The 26,622-nt window shown below is 41.1% G+C and overlaps 2 protein-coding genes across 2 annotated transcripts; both read left to right on the top strand.

The window, feature by feature from the left end:
- The first annotated feature begins 10,938 nt into the window (after positions 1-10,938).
- Positions 10,939-17,656, top strand: LOC124884714 (extracellular calcium-sensing receptor-like). The gene is made up of 8 exons (XM_047392764.1): positions 10,939-11,208; positions 11,412-11,501; positions 12,295-12,587; positions 14,864-15,134; positions 15,216-16,019; positions 16,143-16,373; positions 16,485-16,608; positions 16,737-17,656. Exons 1-8 carry the CDS (start codon positions 10,939-10,941, stop codon positions 17,654-17,656), a joined length of 3,003 nt encoding a protein of 1,000 aa, XP_047248720.1.
- A 3,386-nt stretch (positions 17,657-21,042) lies between these two features.
- Positions 21,043-24,632, top strand: LOC124884713 (extracellular calcium-sensing receptor-like). The gene is made up of 7 exons (XM_047392762.1): positions 21,043-21,047; positions 21,456-21,726; positions 21,806-22,609; positions 22,734-22,964; positions 23,078-23,201; positions 23,330-24,216; positions 24,597-24,632. The coding sequence occupies exons 1-7, from the start codon at positions 21,043-21,045 to the stop codon at positions 24,630-24,632; spliced, it is 2,358 nt and encodes a 785-aa protein (XP_047248718.1).
- The last annotated feature ends 1,990 nt before the right edge of the window (positions 24,633-26,622 follow it).

Raw genomic sequence — 26,622 nt, 5'->3', positions numbered from 1 at the left:
AATGTGTTTTAACATAATAAACAAAATTGTTTTAAATTCATCAATGCTGATAGTGCAGGGGGATTATGTCTTTTGTGAAATATGCATTTTTATGCACTGTGGGATCAAACAGTACTAAACAATAATAATATGTAACTTTCATATTGAGTCATTTTCAGTAGCAAACGATAGTAATGTGTGTGTGTATGTGTAAAATGTGATATTTTTATATTCCATTTACAGATCCTTTCAACATCCTGCTCAAAAGAAGAATGCATGATCCAAACTGGTAATATTACTTGTCCTATTAAGAACAGTCAGTTTTTACTTTTTCCTGCATCTGTATACCAATCTACAACATTGGTCTTTTACAGAAATGTTCAAATTTCATGTTTGTACAAAATTATGGGATTCACATTTAGTCTCCAGTAGATGTGTTGGAAGACTTTTCCTGGCAACAGCACTGCTGATGTTAATCTATACAGCAAGACTTAAAACAAACCCGGCTGGCTCTGCTCACAACAGAAACACCATGATGGAGATGCTTTTCAGAATCGCAATGTATCGTTCATCCGAGTGGTCAGTGTTGTCCTTTTACCTCTTTTGTGCTCTAGCAAAAACTTGTCATGTTTTAATTGTCTACAAGACTGTGCATTTGGTCATAAACAGATTTTTTGCTTTACACCTGAAGTCAATGGCCATACCTGCTACTGTGTTGATTCTTTGGCTAACTTTTATCTTTACTTTTCCGAATAAGAACTTGAAAGACTGGTCTACAGACATCCATATGGAGGATAGTTTTAAATCAACACTAAGATCATTGGTTGTTTTAGGACAGCTTGAGCGTCTCGCTTGTGTTTACTGTTTATTTGCCCTCCTTCCTTTTTTGCTACTTTTCATCCTGACTAAACTGAACTGCTTGAATATCCTGTTTCAACTCCAGCTCGTGTCATACCCACAAAATTCAAGAACTCCAAGAAAGTATGTACTTTTTGTAAGGATATACATGTTAATTTAAGGTAAATGTTTACATTTTCTATTGAACTAATAAAGAAACTAAACATATTAAGATAAAGCTATTACTTTTTGGAAACATTTGTTTTTATTTAGACAATAATGGGATCTGTTAGTTTTACTTTTCAAACTGTTACAATGATGTGAATTATAATTTTGTTTTTTCCGTCATGTTTGCTATTGTTCTCAAATTTAATTATTTCAGGACATCAAACTATTTTTTTTATTTCCTTAAATTAAGGAAAATAAAATCTAAACCATGGTGGCCATATGTGAAAATGTATGGACCCTAAAGCTAATAACTGCTTGTAAGCCTCTTAGGAGCAACAAACCCATCAACTGTTTGCAATAACTTTGAATAATTATTACTTCGGAGGAATTATGGCCCAAAATTTAAATTGTTTTAATAGCAAAACCGTTCATTTTTGTGCTTCAGCCATCGACAGGTAGACCTACTGGTGTGCTTTGAATCAATTCACTACTGCCTAACCCAAGTGTGCCTGAACATAAGGTCATAAACTAATGGCTGGACATTCTTCTACTGGATTTTCTGGAAGTGAGGTTGTGGTTCTATCAATTAGGACAAGTCACTGCAGAAGCCAAAAAAAAAACAGACCATCACACTCCCACCACCATGTTTGATTGTCAGTCTGATGTTCTTTTTTCTAAATGCTGTGTTAGTTTTACATCAGAATGAATGGTAGACACATCACCAAAAAAATACAATTTTTGTCATCAAAATATTCACCCCAGTCTTTAGGATCATCAACACGGTTTTTGAGAAATGTGATACATGTATTTATTTGTATAATTTTGCTGCAGATTTCACTTTGAGAAGCCCACCAGAAGACATCATACCTTTCCAAAGTTTCTGATAAGGTTATTCACAGCGTTTGAGTTACAGTAAATGGGGGCACACTTGTGGATGTATTTTAAAGCAACAACTTCAATACTCTGTTTCCTTGTGTGACATAATGGTAAAATCAAAGGAAATCAGAGAGGAAAAAACATCACGTGGAAAATCTGATGCTGCCTCTCAAGACATCTGTCAGGATGTTAAAGTTTGAGCTCAAGTTGGTCTTCCAAGTAGACACTGGCCCTAAGCATACCACCAAATTAGATATAAAGAGACTTTATATCTAAGGACAACAAAGTCAATGTTTTGTAGTGGCCATTACAAAGCCTTGATCTCAGTCCTAAAGAAAATAAATGGGCAGAGTCAAAAAAGATGTGTGGTCAAGGTGGCTTGCAGACCTGACTCGCTTACACCAGTTCTGTCTGCTGGAATGGCCCTACACTGCAGCAAACTATTTTGAGATGCATTCGTAAGAATGAGCTAAACATTTTTCCAATATCATACAATTTAAAAGACAAATCTATGAATTACTACATACATGTTATCATGGTAATTTGCAAATTGTAATAATTTTAGGAAAACTAAATAAACGAAGACAGTACAGCAAGGGATTGGTACAAATTGATGTCATACAGTGAAGAAAAAAAATTTTTATTTCTTATATTGTGTGTGTAAATATCTGGTTTCAACCAAAATTCCCCTTCTGCATTTACCCTGTAATTGGCTTTGTGGACACAGATCAGTGCATTGTTCTGATGAAGAAGTAATGAATTTATAATTTCACCATTGGTCACTAGACATACTACTTTACCTCTGCCAAAAAATTATTTCCTTGTTTAAAAATTTGGTTTCTTTTATATGATAAAATGTGTATTAACAAAGTCCTACATAGATTTACACTCGTCTTCCTACCCCTTCAACCTTCAGGAATTTTGGTATGTTGCAATCAGAATGTCCGAATCAGAATCAATGTATTTCAATGGGATTGTACGTGACAGACCAAAAACACAAAGTAGTACATGATTATGATGCAGAGTAAAATTGATACATTGTTTTAAATATTTCTATAAATAAAAATCTGAAAGGTGTATCTTGCCTGCCTAATTCTGATACTAAATAAAATGCACTCCACTGACTTCAGATGTCCAATAATTAGGAAAGTAGAACACATAATAATAGTAAGTACTGTAAATTACAGCTTGCAATTTATTACCAAAGTAAATACAGTTGTATGGCCACTCTGGATGAGCTGTGGAAATTATGGAAGGGTAGCAGGACAAAAGCCAAGGTGAAAAGAAAACAATTATAAGTCCTGTTTTTAGATTGCCACAAGGCATATGTTGGACACATGGGAGGGGGGGGGGGGACTTCAGGACAACAACAATAGCATACACTCAGACCTGCAGTGGAGTGGTTTAGAGCAGAGGAATGTAACTCAATTGCAGAAGAAGGATCAAAATTAGGAGGTAGGGATGAAGTGGGATGAGGGTGATGAGATGAAGGGAAGGACGAGGAATGAGTTTGAAGGGAGTAGGTAAGAAGGGGTTGGGGATAATGGAGTGGGGTTAAAGAACGTGACAGACTGTGAGGTATGGGTAAACTGGGTATAAGTAGACTGCTGGGTAATTAGATGTGTGGTTTGGGTGTGGCCCTGCTCCCGAACCCAAGTTAACATATTATCCTTATTTCACTAGCAATGACCCGCCATGAGATATGAGATTAAAGGTTTATTAAATGAAGGGGTCAGGGGGATGGATGAACAGGGAGGTTTAGGTGATCTGGGGAGACTGCCGGAAGGACTGGTAGAAGGAGACTTAGTGTGGGTTGCAGTTTTCAGGAAATAGCTTTTTTCCGAGCCCACTGAGGATCGCCAAACTTTCAAGATTCACTTAAGCAGAGAAGAGAGTGAACCTTTATTAATGATTTCTTTGACTGCAGTGGTATCTGAATGGATGAGAATTAACTTATTGAACCATCCATGCGCCCAAAGGATTGCTGCTGTGATGATGGGGTAAAGCTCGTGAAGGGTTGATGAGAGCGAATTGTAGCAGCAGCCAAAACCTTTTGGGGCACTGCATCTGTCTAGAGGTGAATGTCATCAGGATAAGTAATAAAATCATTGTAAAATAAATATATGCCATTCTAAGAGGACTGACTTCGTTGGCTGTGAGAGTGTTCTGAAAGTGCAGACTGGAGGTTGTGACAATGGTGGGTGGAATCGAGAATGATTTTTATGCCTGGGTAAAAAACATGTGTGAGCCCACTAATGAGAAAGTCCATGATGTCTCTATCAGGGTGATTTTTTTGAACAGAAGTGAGAGCAATACCTTAACAGGTGTGGAGAGGTGCTCTCATAATCAGTCCGCCATGGATTATGGGGGCAGGAGTTCCTTGCATGGGCTCCACCACAGAAGGAGGAACCATACAAGCAATCTGCCGCTGGAGATTGAACAGCTAAGGTCACTGAAATTGCGTTTGTAAATACCCTTAGGGATTGGAATATTGATTGAGGGGCAGGTGTTGCTGGGTTTGGGAATAATTGGTAGAGGAGAGGCAGAAGGAGACAGGTGATCAAGAACTGTGGACCTGCGAGAGGAGGAACTACAGCAGAGAGGGACGATGGTTGTAAATGCAATGGCTGGATGAGATGGTGTGCCACAAAGACTGCATGACAGAGAAAAATGAGCAGCTACTTTGCAACGGTACAATTCAGAATCAAGAGAACCCCAATATGTTCCCTAATTATATTGCTGCAAGCGACCTGCGTCCTGGGTAGCAAAGAGGATGCGGTACTGATAGAAACCAGTGCCTCCAAAGCGGAGAGCCATGTCAAAAATAATGGAAAGACAGTAATCAAGTTCTGACCTACAATCTGGATAGGCTGAGCAAATGGTATCCCTAAAAAGTGAAAACGCCAGGGTAAATTCGGTTGGAGTAAGGTCTTTTGAATGAGAACATAGTGGGTGGCTTAGCTGCATGAACCCCAGACTTGTTTGCAATTCCCTGGACTGACTGAAATTAATGAAAGATGGCTAACAGAGTTGTGCTAAATCTCTGTGATTACCATTAAGGATTTGTTGACAAAATGGAGGGGATGGACGTTGAAATGATGAAGATGGTTGGGGTTGGAACAGCTATGGAGAGGTTGTAAAATTTATCACAGTGAGAAAACACATTTGAGAATGGGGAAGGGAAGGAATTGGGGAAGGAAGGGGGGAAGGATAGACTAGTAGGAAATGGGAGACGTCCTGGAGCTGTAGGCTGAGTTGGATGAGCAGGCCATGAGAGAAGATGACTCTTGATGGGTTTGAGGAGCTTAAAAAGGAGCAGGAACCATGTTACTTTGTATGGTAGAAGTAAGGGTGGAGGAAGGGATGGAGGGATGAAAGGATGTATGTGCAAGGTGATGTTGTGAAGCTGGCTAAGACACGTAACCCACATGAGCCTCTTTGTCAGCATGTTTTTGTGTTTATTTTGCATGTGGCACAACGCCAGGAGAAGGACTAACTGTCAGCCTTGAAGCGATTCTGGCAAACAATCCGGCCCCTCAGGAGAGGGAAGATGTGCTTTGTCAAAACTGTTTACAGGGGTGGTGGGGAGTTGCTGACCTCAACGGTTGAAGGAGTACTGCGAGGGTCTCCTCAATCCTGCCATCAGGACTTCCCTGGTAGAAGCAGAGACTGGGGACTCGGAGTTGGACTCGTTCATCGCTCAGGCTGAAGTCACTGAGGTGGCCAAAAAGCTCTGTTGGGGTGGATAAGATCTGTCCTGAGTACCTCAAGTCTCTGGATCTTGTGGGGCTGTCCTGGCCCTTCAACATTGGGTGCAGTTGGGGACAGTACCTCTGTGACCGAAGAATAACCCAGAGAATGAGATCCTGGATACAAGCGGCCGAAATGAGTTTCCTCTGCAGGGTGGCCATGCACTCCCTTAGAGATAGGGTGAGGAGCTCGGCCATCCGGGAGAAGCTTGGAGTAGAGCCACTGCTCCACCACATCAAGAGAAGTCAGTTGAGGTGGCTCGGGCTTCTATTTCAGATGCCTCCTGGACAGTTCCCTGGGAGGTGTTAAAGGCACAGAGGACGGCCCAGGAAAGTTGTAGGAACTATGTGTCTCGACTGGCCTGGGAATGCCTCTGGCGTCCCCCAGAAGAGCTGGAGGACATGCCTGGGAAGAGGGAAGTCGGGGCATCTCTGCTTAGACCCAGTCCCGGACAAGTGGAAGATGACGAATATGAGTTGTTTATGCATGCCTGGTGTTTTTGTCCCCTGTTTTAAATGTGTTTCTGTGGCAGAATGCCACCTATGGACCCCGCATACATACTACAGCATTTTCAGTTGAGCTATGTGCATTCGTGTGGATGTACATGTTTTCTAAATCATTTTTGACACGGGGTTGCAGGTGGCGCAGTTGGACACACTGTTGTCTTGCAGAAAAAAGTTTCCTCGATTCGACGCTCAGCAAGGGATCTTTCTGCATGGAGTTTGCATGTTCTCCCTGTGCTTACACGGGTTCTCTCCACGTACGTTGGCTTGTTCATACAGTCCAAAAGCATGACTTTTAGGTTAATTGGTCTTTCTCAATTGCCATTAGGTGTGAATGGGTACGTGCATGGTTGTTTGTCCTGTGTGTCTCTGCATTGCCCTGCGATGGACTGGTAACCTGCCCGTAGACTGCTGGAGATAAGCACCAGCTACCCTGCGACCTTGTATGGAAAAAGCGGGTATAGAAAATGGATTGATTCTGCTGGAGGTTTCTTCCTGTTAAAAGGGAGTTTTTCCTCTCCGCTGTCGCTACATGCATGCTCAGTATGAGGGATTGCTGCAAAGTCAACACCAGTTACTGTCCACTGTCTCTACATGCTCATCCGGGATGTGGGAATGCTGCAAGTCACTGACTGGATGCAATCTGCTGGGTTTCCTTAGATAGAAAAACGTTTTATCCAATTTGAATAAAAGCTAACTCCGACTGCACTGTTCAATTGTTAGGATTAATTGGAATGTATGTACCTGACTGTTGTGAGACAACATGTGTTGTGAATTGGCGCTATATAAATAAAACTGAATTGAATTGAATTGATGGGTTTTTGACCGAATATCTTTTTTTTTTTTTTTATGTGTCCTGTCTGGCACAGTAGCACTCAGAATTGTTGTCTGAGTGCCAAGAAAAAGCCAAACAGATTTGCTTTCACAAGTGGAGCATTACGGCTATCGCTATAATGCTCCGGCTTGACATGTATAAAAAACGTTTTAGAAATTGCTTTGGGATTATTTCAAATGCAATGGACACAAAGAGGGAAACAAAACGGAACAAAAGAAGCAAATAAACAAGAGAGGTTGGGCAAAAAGGTAAAAGGGAGAGAAGGAGATAAGAACAGAGGAGAAAAATAATACTAGATAATGCCTTAGAAGACTGAGTCCACACACAAAACCCCAGCTTGATACCATTTTTGTCTCCATGTGGACAGGGCCTTAGTGTTTTCTGGATAGTTACGACTGAGTGACAGGTAAAACTAGGTTAGCTTGAATCTCCTTGGTAATGAATTTATACTGAGATGCATAGACTGCATCATTTGTTTGATGCAATCAGGCGAAGCCTTGACATAGGTCTTACCCCCAGATTCCACATCCTGACTGCTTGCTCCATTCTGTTCATGTCCGTTCACGTACGACAGATGGAGCAACTCGTTGTTATGTTAATTAATGAAAACGGTTCCACATTCTCCATGACTACTCTGAACGTCACCGTTGACGGACCCGCTCTCCGTTGTTCACCATCAAATTACGGAACAACTCCAACTCTGTTCTATTCCGGGCAGTCTGGTTCTGGCTGGGTCAAGTTCCAAAATTACAATTGTAGCAAACAGGAAAAAGAACGCTAACAACATCCGGTTTGTCAATGTTCTCGTTCTCGTACTCGTCATCTTCCGCTTTATCCGGGACCTGGTTGCGAGGGCATCAGACTCACTAGAGACACTCAGACGTCCCTCTCCCCAGACACCTCCTCCAGCTCCTCCGGGGGGAGCCCTAGAGAGACATAGCCCCTCCAGAGTGTCCCTCCTCCCAGTGGGACGTGCCTGGAAGAGCTCCCGAAGAAGGTGTCCAAGAGGCATCTGGTATAAATGCCAGAGCCATCTCAACTGGCTCCTCTCGATGTGGAGGAGCAGCGGCTCTACTCTGAGCTCCTCCTGGATGGCCAAGCTCCTCACCCTATCTCTAAGGGAGTGCCTACAGAGGAAGCTCATTTCAGCTGCTTTTGTCTGGGATTTCGTGCTTTCAGTTCATGTCCATAGGTTAGGAACGTAGAAGTCGAATGCCTTGTCAGGGTAACAAAACACGTGGACTGGTTGGGCAAACTCCCATGAACCCTTGAGTAACCTGCAGAGGGTGTAGAACTGGTCCAGTGTTCCACAGACGGGATGAAAACCCCACTGCTCCTCCTGAAGCCAAGGTTCAACTATTGGTTGGACTCTCCTCAGAATACCCTGGCATAGGCTTTACCAGGGAGGCTGGGGAGTGTGATCCCCCTATAGAACACACCCTCCAGTCACCCTTCTTAGGAAAGTGCACAACCCCCGGTCTGCCAGTCCAGAGGCACTCTCCCCGACCGCCGTTTTGAAAACGCATGTCAACCATGACAGCCCCACAACATCCAGAGACTTGAGGTACTCAGGATGGATCTCATCCACCCCAGAAACCCTGCCACCATGTAGCTTTTTACCACCTCGGTGACTTCAACCTGGGTGATGAAAGAGTCCAACCCCGAGTCCCAAGCCTCTGCTGTCACCAAGGAATGCGTGACAGCAGGATTGAGGAGACCCTCGAAGTATTCCTTCCACCGCCCAATAATGTCCATAGGCGAGGTCAACAGCTCCCCACCCGAACTGTAAACAGTGTTGGCAAAGTACTACTTCCCCCTCCTGAGGCGCTGGATGGTTTACCAGAAGTGCTTCGAAGCCAACCGGTAGTCCTTCTCCATGGCCTCACGGAACTCCTCCCAGGCCCAAGTTTTTGCCTCTGCCACAGCCTGGGCTGTGGCATGTTTGGCCTCACGGTAACTGTCAGCGGCCTCAGGATTCCCACAAGCCAACCACAGCCGATAGGACTCCCTCTTGAGCTTGACAGCACCCTATACTGCCACCACAACAGGCACCACGGACCTTACAGCCACAACTACGGGCAGCAGCATCGACAATGGATGCACTTGGTCCACTTGGACTCTATGTTTCCAACCTCCCCCTGGAATCTGGTCAAAGCTCTCCTGGAGGTGTGAGTTGAATACATCCCTGGCCAAGGGCTCCACCAGACATTCCCAGCAGATGCTCACTATGCACTTGGGCCAGCTAAATCTCTGCGGCTTTCTCATCTTCCAGCGAATTCAACTCACCACCAGGTGGTAATCAGTGGACAGCTCAGCCCCTCTCTTCACCTGAGTGTCCAAAACATGGGGCAGAAGGTATAAAGACACGACAACAAAGTCGATCATTGACCTCCTGCCTAGGGTGTCCTGGTGCCAAGTGCCCCGATGAACACCCTTATGCTTGAACATGGTGTTCATTATGGACAATCCGTGACTAGCATAGAAGTCCAATAATGAAACACCACTTGGATTCAGGTTGGGGAGGCCATTCCTCCTGATCATGCCTCTCCAGGTGTTACTGTCATTTCCCACGTGGGTGTTGAAATCCCCCAGCGGAATAATGGAGTCCCCAGAAGAGGCACTATGCAGCACCCCCGACAGGGATGCCAAGAAGGCCGGGTAATCCGCAGTAACGCTCAGTCCATAGGCCGACAAAACAGGAAGAGACCTGTCTCCAACCTGAAGGCGCAGGGATGTGACCCTCTCATCCACAGGGTTAAACCCCGACACGAGATGGCTGAACTGGGGGACAACAAGCAAACCCACCCCAGCTCGTTGCCTCTCCCCATGTGCTACTACAGAGTAGAAGAGGGTCCAGCCTCTCTCGAGGATCTGGGTTCCAGAACCCACGCTGTGTGTGGAGGCGAGCCCAACTATTTCTAGTTGATATCTCTCGACTTGCTTGGGTTCTCTCCGGGTACCCTTAGTCCAAAAACGTGACAGTTAGGTTAATTGGTCTCTCTAAATTGACTTTACGTGTGAATGAGTGTGTGCATGGTTGTTTGTCTTGTATGTCTCTGTGTTGTCCTGTGATGTGTTGGCGACCTGTCCAGCGTGTACACCGCCTCTCGCCCATAGACTGCTGGAGATAGACACCAGCTCCCCCGTGACCTTCTATGGAATAAGGAGCAACCCGGCCACCAGGTCGTCTCCAACGAGTAACGACCCCCAGCCTGGCTCCAGGGTGGCACCCCGGCTCCCAGAGCCTGTTTGCCATGGGATACCCTACCAGGGGCATTTAATCCCAAGACAACATAGCCTCTAGGATCAATCAAGCACTCAAACCCCTCCACCACATTTCGGTGGCAGTTCAAGGAGGGTTTTGTCAAAGTTAAATAGTAAATAGATCGTTAACCACATATTAAATACATTTTTTTATATTCACAATAAAGTGTTTTGGGATTTTTGAGATTTGGGGTTGTTTGGTTTTTGGTTTCTGGGTTTTTCTTGTATTTCTTTCACAGTTTTTGAATCATGCTTCTGTTTATTATTTTTCTGGTCATGTTTTAGTCTTGTTCATGTTCTGTCAAGTTTGGTTTTTGGTTCTGGTCATGCTTTAGTTTTTGTTTGTATTCAAGAGTCTCTGTTATTGCTCCAGCCATATTCTGTTCTGTCTGTTAATTATCTTTATCCGGTTCACCTGCTCCAAACTAATCTGTCTCCTAGCTCCACCTGGTTTACTCTCCATATATACACTCCTGTTCAGTTGTTCTTAGCAGAAATATTATTTAGATAATGCTCTTGTCCTGTAGTCACGCCACGCCTGTCTCGCCAGCCTGCCCATGTCTGTTTTTGCCTGTCCTGCCTGCCTGTTCGTTGTTTTGTTCCTGCCTCTTCTGAGAGTGAATTTTTGTTAATTAAGTCTTTCTTTCACTTACCGACATGCTGCCTTCTAGTATGCATTCTGGGGTCCTCAATCTCGCTAGTCATACCAGAATGTTTCCGCCAACCATGGACCTCGCAGATAAACAGAAGGCAGACGCCTTGGATCACTGGGTTGAATGGCAGAAGGAGAAGGCGAAGAGGAATCTGCCTAAAGACCTGGAGGTTCTGCCATCTCCATTGCTGTTGGAACAGATGGAGCGTGAGGCGGCCCAGCGCCAGAGAGATCGGGAGGGCTGCTCTGTCCCTCCGCCTCAGCTCCAACGTTCCCTTCCTGCTTCCGTACCGGCAGCTAAGCCGTCTTCTTCCTCCCGCCGCAGAAATCGCCGACGCACAGGGGTTGGCGGTCGGCTGGCGAGGAGGTGGTTTCCCTGTTAGCGGACGTGAGGGCTGCAGGAAGTAAGCCCACATCTTCATCTGCCAAAGCACTGTCTCCCAGGCTCGCTGCAGCTCCGCCCATGCCGTCTTCGCTCAGTCCAGCCCGGTGTTCTGAGGCAACACCTGACGAGCTGGAGCAGCTGTTAAGGTTTTTTGCTCGCCAGATCAAGAGCTTTAGGAGGACCAGTCTCATGTATTCCTCTCCGGAGCTGATGGAGAGGATCGGGCAGATGGAGGGGGATTATGAGACTGCAGTAAGGCAGTTTTACTGCCGTCCACCTCCTTCCGCGTCAGGACTCCAGGGAGCTGCTGCTGCTGCAGAGCAGCCCACGCCAGGACTCCAGGGAGCTGCTGCTGCTGCATAACAGCCCACGCCAGGTCTCCACAGCGCTGCTGCAGAGCAGCCCACATCAGGTCTCCAGAGCGTTGCTGCAGAGCAGCCCACTTCAGGACCACAGCCTGACTCCAGGCCAGACACACCACAGCCAGGTCTACAGCCTGACACACCACAACATGACACACCACAGCCAGGTCTACAGCCTGACACACCACAACATGATACATGACAGCCTGACACACCACAGTCAGACACACCACAGCCAGACACACCACAACATGACACACCACAGCCAGATGCACCACAGCCAGACACGCCACAGCCAGACACACCACAGCCAGACACACCACAACATGACACACCACAGCCAGACACACCACAGCCTGACCCTAAGACCGCTTTACCCTCCTCCACACGTCGCAGAGGACGTAGTAAGAGGGACGCCCCAGCCCAAGTCATCGGGGGTCCCGGCGACGCCTTTGCTCATGCCACTGAGGGTCTCGGCACCGCCTCAGCTTCCGCACACGCCACTGAGGGTCTCATTGACGCCTCAGCTTCTGCCCGCGCCACTGAGGATCTCGGCGACGCCTCAGCTCCTACCCACACCACTGAGGGTCTCGGCGACGCCTCAGCTTCTGCCCATGCCACTGAGGGTCTCGGCGACGCCTCAGCTTCTGCCCACGCCACTGAGGGTCTCGGCGACACCTCAGCTCCTGCCCACGCTGCGGAGGGTGTCTGCGATGCCTCAGCCCCTGCTCACGTCACCGAGGGTCCCGCCGACACCTCAGCTCCTGTTCCTAGTCTGCAGGGTATTCACTGAGAAACTGGTCCTCATTCTGGCCTCTGAAACCTGCAACGAGTGGTTCGAGGAGGGAGCGCCGCCGGATCCTGTCTCTGAGTGGTTCAAGGAGCAGTTTGTCCTCGTTCTGGCTTCTGAACCCAGAGACGAGGGGTTCGAGAAGGAAGCGCCGCCGGACCTTGTTCCTGAGGGGTTCAAGGAACAGTTTGTCTTTGTTCTGGTCTCTGAACCCAGCTCCGAGTGTTCGCCTGGATCTGCTTCAGCCTCCGAGGGTTCGTCTGGTTCTGCTTCAGCCTCCGAGGGTTTGCCTGGTAATTCAACATGGGTGTCGCAACGACGGCATCGGTGAATGTGTGCTGCTAGCCATAAGAGACAACGTGCTCTGCGTACCCTGACCCACAGCATGTTGGTAGAAGCATTGCTAAGCAACAGATGGCTGATCAGGTATGACTTCATTACAACATTCACAATTGCTACTAACTACAGTGGCTTAAGTTCAAGGAGATGTATGTTTTCTGTAGTTGGGTTGGTTTGAGGGCATTTCGTATTTACACCAGAAGCAAACCACACTAGAGTCCATTTCACTTGAGCTTATTCACACCGACCAAGGGGGAAAACGAACTCTGGCCCACTTAATGGGGACCAAAAGTGGCAGGTGTGAATACACCCTTAAATTCTGAACAGCGAGGAGCTTCTGCAGGGTCTGAAAACGCTGTACAGTTATTCCATTTCAATATCACTATTTTAAGTGTTAAAATTTCTGAAACATGTCTGGATTTCCCACTGCGTATTTTTTGTTTTCTGTTACATCTTTTTTACAAAATTGTTTTATTAGATTCAATGAAATATTTAACAGAGAAAAAAAGAAATCACATTTTTTTTGTGCTGAACTTTGGTTACTGGGGAAAGACAAAGCCTACTTTGAATAAAGATGGTTAATAAAAAACAAAATTAATTTCTGATGCTTGATACTGTTTTTTATTAACATAAGGAAAATAAAAAACGTATTGATTGTGTTAGCTCTCAATTATTTCATACAAAAATCACTTATGAGACAAATGAAACATTGTATGTAAAATGCAAAACATTTATAGTGTTGAGTTTGAGGAGTGTCAACTTCCAAATGGTTTTCAAACTGTTTTCGTTTATTTGCTTTTTCTATTGGTGATATAAGGGTGGCATAGTGCTAATCATCCAATAGGGCTTTATGAAAAATTGCCATTTTGAAGCTTAAAAAGAAAAAACAAATCTGACAAAACAATTGTAGATTAACATCTATCACTGAAACGTAACGTTAGTTGTTTAATACTTAAATTAATACCAAAAATGGCAGTTAAGTAATTGTACGGTTATACATACAGGAATGGTACTGTCAATAAATTACAGCAATAATTTTGATACTGTTGAAAATATGCTAGTGCTGCTAATGATTAACATTATTGATGTTGATACTGTAAATGAAAGCAGAGCAATAGTACTGTAAATGAAATTACAGTAAAACTACTGTAACTGAGTCACTGCAATAATGTTGTTATTCTAAAGGAGATTATAGTATTAATAGTGTAAACACTTTAACAGCGACTTACTGGCATCCAGCGGCCAGTATTTGTATCAAGTTACTTTACTCTTTATTTAATTGTTGATTTCACTACATGAAAGTACTTTTTGTTTTTTTACAAATAGAATAAAGGTATATCAAATCTTATACTGTATACCTGTGTGGGGCTCAGCTCTTGCTAGCCCTAACCCAACTTAAGCGATGTGTGCATCCCTGCCAAAAGCATTGTTTCAGGTACTCAGTAAAATAGACAACAAAGTTCTTAATTTTGTTTATAAATTTCAAATCTTTTCAATTATGTCAATTTTAAAAATATGATTATATGATAATAAGTTATATAATGCTATAAATCAAACATATTATACCTTTTTTCCCTTAAGAGTATTTGCAGGAAATATGTTTGTGAAACTATTACGATATAAAATAGGATAACTGCACTTGCTTACAACTATCTAGACTTGGATGTGAGGATCTGTGACGCATGAACAATTGTAGTGGCGGTCTTGTGAGAATTCATGATGTACGTTGCTTGCCTGAGGATATTTCTTACTGTAGAGACAAACTATAAAGGTCAACTTTCAGGTCAGCCTTGCTTCAGTAGAGGGGAGGGTTGTTTAAAATGGGTGTGATTGTCATTATCTTACTAACCTTGCTTTCAGAAACAAAGCCAGAAGACCCAACATGCAACGTGATGGAAAAGACAGAATTATTGGAATTTTTCAAAGATGGTGATCTGAATATAGCAGGAATTTTCTCAATAACAAGTACAGGAAAATTAGTAAATCACAACTACCAGGCAGTTCCATATTATTACTGTGAAGGGTCAGTCAATATGTACTGTTTTATAGACTTTTGTTAGTAAATTTCTCAATGTTACAATCTGTTTTTGAGTCAAGTGTCATTCTTTATTCTGTATTTGTAGATATAATCACAGAGAACTGAAGTTTGCTAGAACAATGATTTTTGCTGTCGAGGAGATCAACAGGGATCCTTTGCTTCTCCCTGGATTAAGCTTGGGTTACAAGGTGTACAATGGGTGTGGGGCTGACAACCTCATTCGAGCAGCTATTGAAGCTATAAATGGAAATGACCCACTGTCCTGCAGTGATCAGACGCTGGCTATCTTAGGTCATTCATCCTCTGGCGTGAGTGATGACATAAACACCATAATCAGTACGGTATCTGTGCCACAGGTAAGTAATAGAAAATTCTTGATCAATTTTTGGTTTAAAACCTGTGGGAACTTGTTAATTTGTTTTTTCTTTTCTCTCAAGATTAGTCACCTGTCTACATGTGCTTGCTTAAGTGACAAAATTCGATATCCAACATTCTTCAGAACGGTACCAAGCGACCGCTACCAAATCACAGCTCTGGTAGAGCTTATGAAATACTTTGACTGGCGCTGGATAGGAATCATTCATTCTGTGGGTACATATGCAGAGGAAGGTGCATCTGAGTTAGTTAAAGAGGCACTAAAGGAAGGTATATGTGTAGAATACAGGATACTTTACTTAAAAACATCCAGGTTGAGATTTAGAACCATAGTAAAGACACTGCAGGAGTCTTCGTCCAAGGTGGTATTGATGTTTATGTCGCTGTCTTATGCAGAGTCATTCCTTTCAGAAATGGAGGTGCATAACATAACTGGAAAGCAGTGGGTGGGCAGTGAATCTTGGATCACACAAACACACCTTGTTTCTGCTGATAGAAAGCACATCTTACAGGGGGCAATAGGCTTTGCCCTTCCTCAGGCATCTATACCAGGTCTAGGGGAATTCCTGCTTAGCTTAAAACCTTTCAATCAATCAGACAGCTCTCTAATTGAAGCTATCTGGGAGGATTTCTTTGGATGCAGTTTCACCCCAACAAATACCTCTACTTTGTGTACTGGTACAGAAGATCTACAGGCCATCTCTAGTGTCTACACAGATGTAACAAATTTCAGAGAAGAAAATTGTATTTATACAGCTGTCTATTCTGTAGCATTTGCTCTCAGTGTGCTTTTGCAGTGTGAAAATGGCTCAAATCCTACCACTGGAAATCCCTGTTTGTCCAAGGATGAAATCCAGCCTAAGTTAGTAAGTTCCAAGAATATATACTGATAAAGATAATTGTTTATTAGGTTTAAATGAAATTTTATTGAAAGATGATGTTTTTTTTCAAAGGGGTGTTTGTGTAATTTGTTTATTATCTTTCTGAAGGTATTTGATGCCATGAAGCTAGTAAACTTCACAACTAAGAATGGGGCTAACATTTTCTTTGATAATAATGGTGACTCTACTGCCAAGTATGACCTTGTGAATTGGCAGATAAAAGAGGATGGTTCAGCAGACATAGTCAGCATTGGCCAGTTTGATAATTCTTTACCGGAGGGGACGAAACTGAAACTAAAAGACAATATGAAAATAGTTTGGGGCAGCTATAATAACATGGTAATTAGTCTATATAAAAAAAACTATACAGCAATGTTTGATAATTTGGGATTTTCCCAGTGATTAGTTTCATTCATTAAATTTCTTGCATTCTATGTTTTTTATAATCAGGTGGTACGGTCTGTCTGCAGAGAGCCGTGTCCACCAGGAACTCGAAAGGCAGTAAACAAAAATAAGCCTTTGTGCTGCTTTGATTGCTTTCAGTGTCATGAAGGAACAATTAGTAATAAGACAAGTGAGTGTGAATTTTAACAAGCAATTTAGCCTTCATAGAAAATTTTTAAATATGAAAATATTTTGACACCGAGCCAACTTTTATTGACAATATGCTTATGTTGCTGTGGAATGTAATATTTCTTACAGATTCTCTCGACTGTTTGACCTGTTCACCTGAATTTCGGCCAAATGAAATGAGAGACAACTGTGTTCCAAAACCTACTGAATACCTTTCCTACACGGAGACCATGGGGAAACTTCTTACTGGTTTTGGCACCTTTGGTGTATTTTTATCACTTCTCATAACCACAATATTTTTTTGTCATAAAGACACTCCCATTGTAAGAGCAAACAACTCTGAGCTGAGCTTTCTGCTTCTGTTTTCACTAAAGTTGTGTTTCCTCTGCTCATTGACCTTCATTGGTCGGCCCACTCATTGGTCTTGCATGCTTCGATACACCTCATTCAGCATTACATTTGTCTTTTGCATTTCATGTGTTCTGGGGAAAACAATGCTGGTTCTGATCACCTTCAGAGCAAGACTTCCAGGCAGTAACGTGATAAAGTGGTTTGGACCTGCACAGCTAAGAGTCACCGTTCTCATTTTTATTCTTGTTCAGGTTGTCATTTGTAGAATTTGGCTAACTACCAGTCCCCCTTTCCCAAATATGAATATGCAGTACTATAAAGACCGAATCATTTTAGAGTGTGCTCTGGGTTCAGCGGTTGGATTCTGGGCAATGCTCGGTTATATAGGAATTCTAGCTGCCTTATGCTTCATTCTTACTTTTCTTGCTAGAAAACTACCGGACAGTTTCAATGAATCCAAACTAATCACATTTAGCATGCTGATATTCTGTGCAGTCTGGATCACATTTATCCCAGCATACATTAGCTCTCCAGGAAAATTTGCTGTGGCTGTGGAGATATTTGCTATTCTGGCCTCCAGTTTTGGTGTGTTGCTTTGCATTTTTGCTCCAAAGTGTTATATTATTTTGCTGAGACCAGATGAAAACTCAAAAAAGAGTTTAATGGTTAAGATGTCCCCAAATAACTTTAATTCGTAAAGTCAGAGTTCTTCTAAAACATACTCTTAATGAAATTATAACAACCACAAATGTTACATACATTAGCTTAACAGGAAATAAAATAGAGCTGAATGAATATGTACTGTCTTTTTCCATGTTTGTTTTTTCTTTTTTTGCTCTCTGTGTGCTTAAATATTTTTTTTTTCTCAAAGCTTTCACAGAATTCATTGTTTTTATTTACAGCTAATTGTAATGACATTTATGTACCCAATTTAAACTTGATCCCATAAATATTACTGGTAATGGAGTTTAAATGAAAATTCAACATGGAAGACTCACCATCACCTCCAGCTTCGTCTAATTACTCCTCCATGCAGCTCTGCTCTACCAATCAGCGTCAAGTCTGCATTTCTCCCCAGCCAATCATCCTTCAAGGGTCCGCTTTAAAAGATCTTCATCCATGGAACCCTCCGTTCTGTAGCTGGACTTTGACCCTTCTCCACCACATTTCCACCATTTGGCTTCCAAACTCTTTCCAAATCTCCTCAGGCCTCCACTCCACCACCAGGATCGGATCCCAGGGGGGAAGACATCTTTAAATCTAACCCTAAGATGTTCATTCAAGCCCATGTCATTCTCAGCATTCATGTCTTCCACTGGGGTTCGAGCGCCAAAGATATAAACATTCACTAATAAACTTTTCTAATTACATCCCTGTCTTCTCTTGTGAGTTTCCAGGTTGAAATGACAATAAATATTTTCTCAGAGAGTTTTTATTACCTTCTTTAAATTCTGAAGTTTACATACAGTATGATTTCTACAAAGCCCAGGTGATGTCATGGCTTTGTACTCTCCTGATAGGTCAATTCTCAGCATTTGAGTTAAATGGAATTGCACTTGTGAATGGGTATTGTCGACCTTCAGCTCTCTCTGGTTCTGTGGCTACATTTTCCAGATCCCCAAAAGTACCACGTTAATCTCTTTAAGCAATAGAATGCATGTTTAAACACCATTGAAATGTTTAAAATATTATTTTAAAAACATTTGTCTAAATAAATCACAAATAAATTTTAATTTCTAAAAGGTTAATACATTACAAAGCAAATATTAAAAGGCAACTAAGAATGCACACAGTGCCAGTAAGAAGTTGGTTGGGACTTAGGCTATGAATCAGGTATGCCCGAATATTTCTGAATATTTAAATAACTAAAAAATATCTGTGCAACTATTATTTTGAGAAATTACTACCAGTTAACAGTAATTCATAGGTCACACTACCACGGGTAGAGAGTAAAGCAACAAGCTGTTTGCCATCCACCACATTACTTTTCAAAAGAACGGTACATTTTATGGCATGACACACTCAAAATAATTCATAGTGAGTCTGCACCTGTTTCTGATATCACAGATTTCTTCAAAAAGTATAACCAACTGGAATCTATGACCAGAGGGGAGCTAAACCTTAACTGCCTGAATGTGCCCACCCTCATACTGATCTATTGGACTGTAAAAACAAATAAAAATAGCAAATCAAACATTGGATGTAAAATGCAAAATATTTATTGTTTGAGTTTGAGGAGTGCCAAATTCCAAATAGTTTTAAAAGTGTTTTTTTGTTTTTGCTTTTTCTTATTGATATAAGGGTAGCATAGTGCTAATCATCTAATAGGGAATTCTGACATATTGTCATTATAAAAAGTTTTTAAAATATTTTGTGACTGGAAATTTAGTAGATGAACCTCTATCACTGAAAAGTAAAGTTAGCTGTTTAATAAATACATTAATAGCAAAACTGACAGTTATTAACGATACTGTTATAATAAATACAGGAATAGAACTGTCAATAAATTACAACAATAATTTTGATACTGTAAATGAAAATATAGCAAAACTACAGTAACACTACTATAACTGAGTCAAAGCCATAATTGTATTACTCTAAATAAGTGTAGCAATAGTTTAAACACTTACAGTAACTTATTGGCATCCAGCGGCCAGTAAGTTACCAGCTGTGTATACGGTTTAAACTAAAGAACTCTGCAAATGTTTTAAATCAGTCTTAAATACTCTGTTTTAAAGAGTCTTAAACAATAGTTCCTGATGTTTCTGAGGGTTTGCCAGAGGTGCCTGTTGTATCTGGGCTGTTCTTTATCCTCAGTTCATTATCTGAGCAGTTACAGAAGAAGGATTTAGTTTTGTTTCTTTTGTTTGTTTAAATATGACTCTGACCTACAAATAATTAATGCAGAATAAGTGATGAATCAAAACAATCCTTTAGCTGAAAGCAAGCATACAAGATGTGATCAACAAAAGGATGATGCATCTCTCAGGTCCTGTGCCAGGTCTTTACTAAATATTTTCCTGTTCTTAAAGACATGACTTTCTGATACCGTTAATTTGCTTGGGATGTTATTTACAAATAAAAACAAAACTTTAGAAATCCTTCAGTAAAGCCTAAAAAGCTACTGATCAGTATCAACTTCAAAGACTTAAAAAATTTCTTGCTGGTTAGGTGGAATATGTCTAGAAATTAGCTCTGGAAAATTGTGCACATTGTATATATTATAATTTTTTTGTTTTTCTTTTATTTTAATTCAACATTATATTTGCATTTTTTCTTGGCTCTGCATAATTTTGTTTCATCTGACCTAACATAAGAGATTACCTGTTTGCATCTACCATTTGAACTTGTAAAGTATAAACATTTGAAAAAAAAGGATCATTCCCGAGTCTTTTGAGCAGGCTATCTGGATAAAGATCTGGTTTTATTGTTCTAACAGTTGCAGCTCAACTCTGCTGCTGGAACAGAATAGAACTCAATTTCTAACTCTTTCAGTTTCTTTAACCTATATCCACAGAGCTGCAAAACTACAGCTTGACACTGACCTCCTTGTTCACAAACAGCACCTGCAGTGTGTGTTATACGCACAGAGAAGGATGTTGGGAAGCAGATGCTGTTTGTGTGTTAAGTAACGGCAAGTTAAAAAACTATTTGTTTCCAGTCAAACATTTAGTCTTTATATGATTGTTGATTTCATTACTTGAAAAAACTATTTGTTTGTTTTTTTACACATAGAATATAGCCTTCACAAGTCATATAATATGTACCTTCTGTGTGGGGCTCAGCCCCGGACAGCCCCCGCCCAATTTAACCCATGTGTTCACCCCCCCCAAAAGCAGTGTTTCATTACTCAGTCGACATAAAGTTCTTCATTTTGATTGAATGTGAATTTAAAAAAATATAATTATATGAATATAATCAAATGTATTAAACCTTTATTTGCCTTAAGAGTAGCTGCAGGAAATGTGTTTGTGAAACTATTACGATATAAAATGGGATAACTGCACTTGCTTACAACTATCTAGACTTGGATGTGAGGATCTGTGACGCATGAACAATTGTAGTGGAGGTCTTGTGAGAATTCATGATGTACGTTGCTTGCCTGAGGATATTTCTTACTGTAGAAACAAACTATAAAGGTCAACTTTCAGGTCAGCCTTGCTTCAGTAGAGGGGAGGGTTGTTTAAAATGGGTGTGATTGTCATTATCTTACTAACCTTGCTTTCAGGAACAAAACCAGAAGACCCAACATGCAAAGTGATTGAAAAGACAGAATTATTGGAATTTTCCAAAGATGGTGATCTGAATATAGCAGGAATTTTCTCAATAACAAGTACAGGAAAATTAGTAAATCACAACTACCAGGCAGTTCCATATTATTACTGTGAAGGGTCAGTCAATATGTACTGTTTTATAGACTTTTGTGATCAGTAGTAAAATTCTCAATGTTACAGTGTGTTTTTGAGTTAAGTGTCATTCTTTATTCTGTATTTGTAGATATAATCACAGAGAACTGAAGTTTGCTAGAACAATGATTTTTGCTGTCGAGGAGATCAACAGGGATCCTTTGCTTCTCCCTGGATTAAGCTTGGGTTACAAGGTGTACAATGGGTGTGGGGCTGACAACCTCATTCGAGCAGCTATTGAAGCTATAAATGGAAATGACCCACTGTCCTGCAGTGATCAGACGCTGGCTATCTTAGGTCATTCATCCTCTGGCGTGAGTGATGACATAAACACCATAATCAGTACGGTATCTGTGCCACAGGTAAGTAATAGAAAATTCTTGATCAATTTTTGGTTTAAAACCTGTGGGAACTTGTTAATTTTTTTTCTTTTCTCTCAAGATTAGTCACCTGTCTACATGTGCTTGCTTAAGTGACAAAATTCGATATCCAACATTCTTCAGAACGGTACCAAGCGACCGCTACCAAATCACAGCTCTGGTAGAGCTTATGAAATACTTTGACTGGCGCTGGATAGGAATCATTCATTCTGTGGGTACATATGCAGAGGAAGGTGCATCTGAGTTAGTTAAAGAGGCACTAAAGGAAGGTATATGTGTAGAATACAGGATACTTTACTTAAAAACATCCAGGTTGAGATTTAGAACCATAGTAAAGACACTGCAGGAGTCTTCGTCCAAGGTGGTATTGATGTTTATGTCGCTGTCTTATGCAGAGTCATTCCTTTCAGAAATGGAGGTGCATAACATAACTGGAAAGCAGTGGGTGGGCAGTGAATCTTGGATCACACAAACACACCTTGTTTCTGCTGATAGAAAGCACATCTTACAGGGGGCAATAGGCTTTGCCCTTCCTCAGGCATCCATACCAGGTCTAGGGGAATTCCTGCTTAGCTTAAAACCTTTCAATCAATCAGACAGCTCTCTAATTGAAGCTATCTGGGAGGATTTCTTTGGATGCAGCTTCACCCCAACAAATACCTCTACTTTGTGTACTGGTACAGAAGATCTACAGGCCATCTCTAGTGTCTACACAGATGTAACAAATTTCAGAGAGGAAAATTGTATTTATACAGCTGTCTATTCTGTAGCATTTGCTCTCAGTGTGCTTTTGCAGTGTGAAAATGGCTCAAATCCTACCACTGGAAATCCCTGTTTGTCCAAGGATGAAATCCAGCCTAAGTTAGTAAGTTCCAAGAATATATACTGATAAAGATAATTGTTTATTAGGTTTAAATGAAATTTTATTGAAAGATGATGTTTTTTTTCAAAGGGGGTGTTTGTGTAATTTGTTTATTATCTTTCTGAAGGTATTTGATGCCATGAAGCTAGTAAACTTCACAACTAAGAATGGGGCTAACATTTTCTTTGATAATAATGGTGACTCTACTGCCAAGTATGACCTTGTGAATTGGCAGATAAAAGAGGATGGTTCAGCAGACATAGTCAGCATTGGCCAGTTTGATAATTCTTTACCGGAGGGGACGAAACTGAAACTAAAAGACAATATGAAAATAGTTTGGGGCAGCTATAATAACATGGTAATTAGTCTATATAAAAAAAAAACTATACAGCAATGTTTGATAATTTGGGATTTTCCCAGTGATTAGTTTCATTCATTAAATTTCTTGCATTCTATGTTTTTTATAATCAGGTGGTACGGTCTGTCTGCAGAGAGCCGTGTCCACCAGGAACTCGAAAGGCTGTAAACAAAAATAAGCCTTTGTGCTGCTTTGATTGCTTTCAGTGTCATGAAGGAACAATTAGTAATAAGACAAGTGAGTGTGAATTTTAACAAGCAATTTAGCCTTCATAGAAAATTTCTAAATATGAAAATATTTTGACACCGAGCCAACTTTTATTGACAATATGCTTATGTTGCTGTGGAATTTAATATTTTTTACAGATTCTCTTGACTGTTTGACCTGTTCACCTGAATTTCGGCCAAATGAAATGAGAGACAACTGTGTTCCAAAACCTACTGAATACCTTTCCTACACGGAGACCATGGGGGCTCTTCTTACTGGTTTTGGCACCTTTGGTGTATTTTTATCACTTCTCATGACCACAATATTTTTTTGTCATAAAGACACTCCCATTGTAAGAGCAAACAACTCTGAGCTGAGCTTTCTGCTTCTGTTTTCACTAAAGTTGTGTTTCCTCTGCTCATTGACCTTCATTGGTCGGCCCACTCATTGGTCTTGCATGCTTCGACACACCTCATTCAGCATTACATTTGTCTTTTGCATTTCATGTGTTCTGGGGAAAACAATGCTGGTTCTGATGGCCTTCAGAGCAAGACTTCCAGGCAGCAACGTGATGAAGTGGTTTGGACCTGCACAGCTAAGAGTCACCGTTCTCATTTTTACCCTTGTTCAGGTTGTCATTTGTACAATTTGGCTAACAACCAGACCACCATTCCCAAATATGAATATGCAGTACTATAAAGACCGAATCATTTTAGAGTGTGCTCTGGGTTCAGCGGTTGGATTCTGGGCAGTGCTCGGTTATATAGGAATTCTTGCTGCCTTATGCTTCATTCTTGCTTTTCTTGCCAGAAAACTACCGGACAGTTTTAATGAATCCAAACTAATCACATTTAGCATGCTGATATTCTGTACAGTCTGGATCACATTTATCCCATCATATGTTAGCTCTCCAGGAAAATTTACTGTGGCTGTGGAGATATTTGCTATTCTGGCCTCGAGTTTTGGTTTGTTGCTTTGCATTTTTGCTCCAAAGTGTTATATTATTTTGCTGAGACCAGACCAAAACTCAAAAAAGAGTTTAATGGTGAAGATATCCCCAAAATAAATTAAAATTGTAATGTCAGAATTCTTCTAAAACGAACTATCTTGATGCTATACTAGCAACCACAATTGTCACATACTCGTTTTCTTTTGTCTTTGTTGAAATAGTTAGCACTGTCACGCCCTGCTTTTCTCTTTTTAAAAAGTTGGTTGTTGATGCTCTCTATGTATGCTTCAATAAAGTTAACTCTCAAAGTTTTCGCAAGTTTCATGGTTTTGGTTTTCAAATATGGTTTTGGTTTTCAAATAACTTTAATGGAATTTAAGTTAAAAATGGGAATGTCCAGCCATAATACCATTCAGGCAGGAGAAGGGGTCTTTGTCCCAGTGATAAACGTGTTGTGACGTGTGAATCAACCCCAGAACAAAAGCAAAAGACCTGATCACAATGATGGCTGAGGTTGGCAAAAGAGTTTTGGGTTTTACCAACCTTTACATTTAGTAGTGATTTTGAAGGTATAATTCAGATTCCATCTTCAGCATAATTAGCCACCTAAGGTGTACAACAATATTTTTTTTTACAGTACTTACACAAGTACTGTAACTGTGCCCCATTGTGATCAACACAGGGGGGTACTTAATCTCCTTTTTGTGGAAGTAAGGAAAAGAAACTGTTTTCTGTTGCAAATAAATTCTTTTTTTCTGTTGTAGTCCTTCAAACAAGACACAGAACTAAGGGTAAACAGAGAACCAGACCAGGTATAAATAAACCAAAACACAAACTCAAACTAAGACAAAGACAGATTCTGGCAGGGGCAGAATTGGTACACACTAAAAAATAAAATAGATGTTATATGATCTTCTTATATGTTCATGTGAAAAATTGTTGTGTGTCTATTTGATTATTAAAACAATAACCATGTAGCCAGTAATTTTTCGGGTGGAATTTTTCTTGAAATTATTTACCCATGCAAATAACCAAAGTGCTTTATAAACCACTTGAAAAACGTTTTTATTTCTAACCAGATGTGCCTCTACATCTTACCAGGAGTGGAAGCTAGGTTTATCTTATCTGGCATAACATTATTATATTTAAAGGCCAGTTTGATCTTATCTGGAATTTTCAAAAATAAATCACAGTAACCTCCTTCCAGCACAGCCAGGAACAGAAGGAGAGTGGACTTCCTGTGACGTCACTGTTTGAATAAAAACCCCGTATTCTAATTAACTGATCTCTTTCCATGCAGATTCCAGATGGGAACCGGACAGGAGAAGCACCAAAGAAGCATGTTTCTTTGCTGGCATGCAGACATAACTCTTCAAAGTGGCCTCTTATGAGGCCTCCAGAAGCACCCCTAATTGAAGCAGATTTTTCCCATGTCCTGGAAAAGAAGGGCGGGACCGCATCGCACACCTTACTGCTACCTCGCCGCATTGCAGCCACTCAAGGAGCCGGACGTGCCTTTGTCGTACGGTTCAACCGGGCCAGCTAAAAGCCCTTCCCCCACAGCTACGGAGGTTAGCTGCAAGCTAACCCTTTGTTTACCCACTCATGGATGTTTTCCTCAACGCCCAGGACAACATACCTAAGCATGATTCATGTAAGAGTTAGTGTTTGGGCAGAGAAGATTTGTTTAGAGTTAAATAATCTAAATAATGTTCGTTTAATGACGTTTGTTTCTGTTTGTGTTGAGAAACTCAGCTACAGTAAGTGCTAGCAGACTAGCACTCAGCTAAGGATGTGTTCTGTGTTGTACAACACAGAACACATCCTTAGCTGAGTCCTAAGGACTTTAAATAAAGTTTGTCTTAACTTTAAAAACACGTGTTTTTAAAGTTAAGACAAACCTTATTTAAAGGGTGGTTTTTAAACACAGAAGATCACGTATAACGTGCCGTCCACGCTTATACATTTCAGCCGTATTATTAGTGGCATTTTAAAAGGTATGTGTTTGATTCTGATGACAAGCTATAAGCTCCTTTTGTTAGCTCCAACCGCTAACGGGTAAAAACATGTGCTCGCCCACTTTATGAGCCAGCTAAAGGTTATTTATCTAGGAATGTTGTTAGTTTCCAATCTAGGAAATAATATTTCCCTAAATATTATTTCACTAAACATGATAAGTAATTAAACACCATTGAGACCCATTTATCCAAATGGTTCGTTCTTATTCAAAATAATATCTTATTTCCTTAAATATTATTTTAATATTTCCTTAGTAATATTTCTTTAAATATAATTTTAATAAATAAAGGCAGTTAATTAAACACCTCTGAGAATTAGTCATCCAGAAGGTTTTTATTTAGCAAACCATTCTTTAAAATGTTATTTTATTAAAATAATGTTTTATCTGATCTTGCATTGTGAATGGTTGTTTGAAGGTTGTTTTGAAGGTATACCAATACCGAGTTTCTCCCGGCCGGGAGTCTTTCTGCATGGAGTTTGCAT

This window comes from Girardinichthys multiradiatus, chromosome 18 (genome assembly GCF_021462225.1).
Source record: "Girardinichthys multiradiatus isolate DD_20200921_A chromosome 18, DD_fGirMul_XY1, whole genome shotgun sequence".
NCBI lineage: Eukaryota > Metazoa > Chordata > Actinopteri > Cyprinodontiformes > Goodeidae > Girardinichthys > Girardinichthys multiradiatus.
The sequence above is the reverse complement of the archived record's forward strand: the minus strand, read 5'-3'. Positions and strand labels throughout refer to the sequence as shown.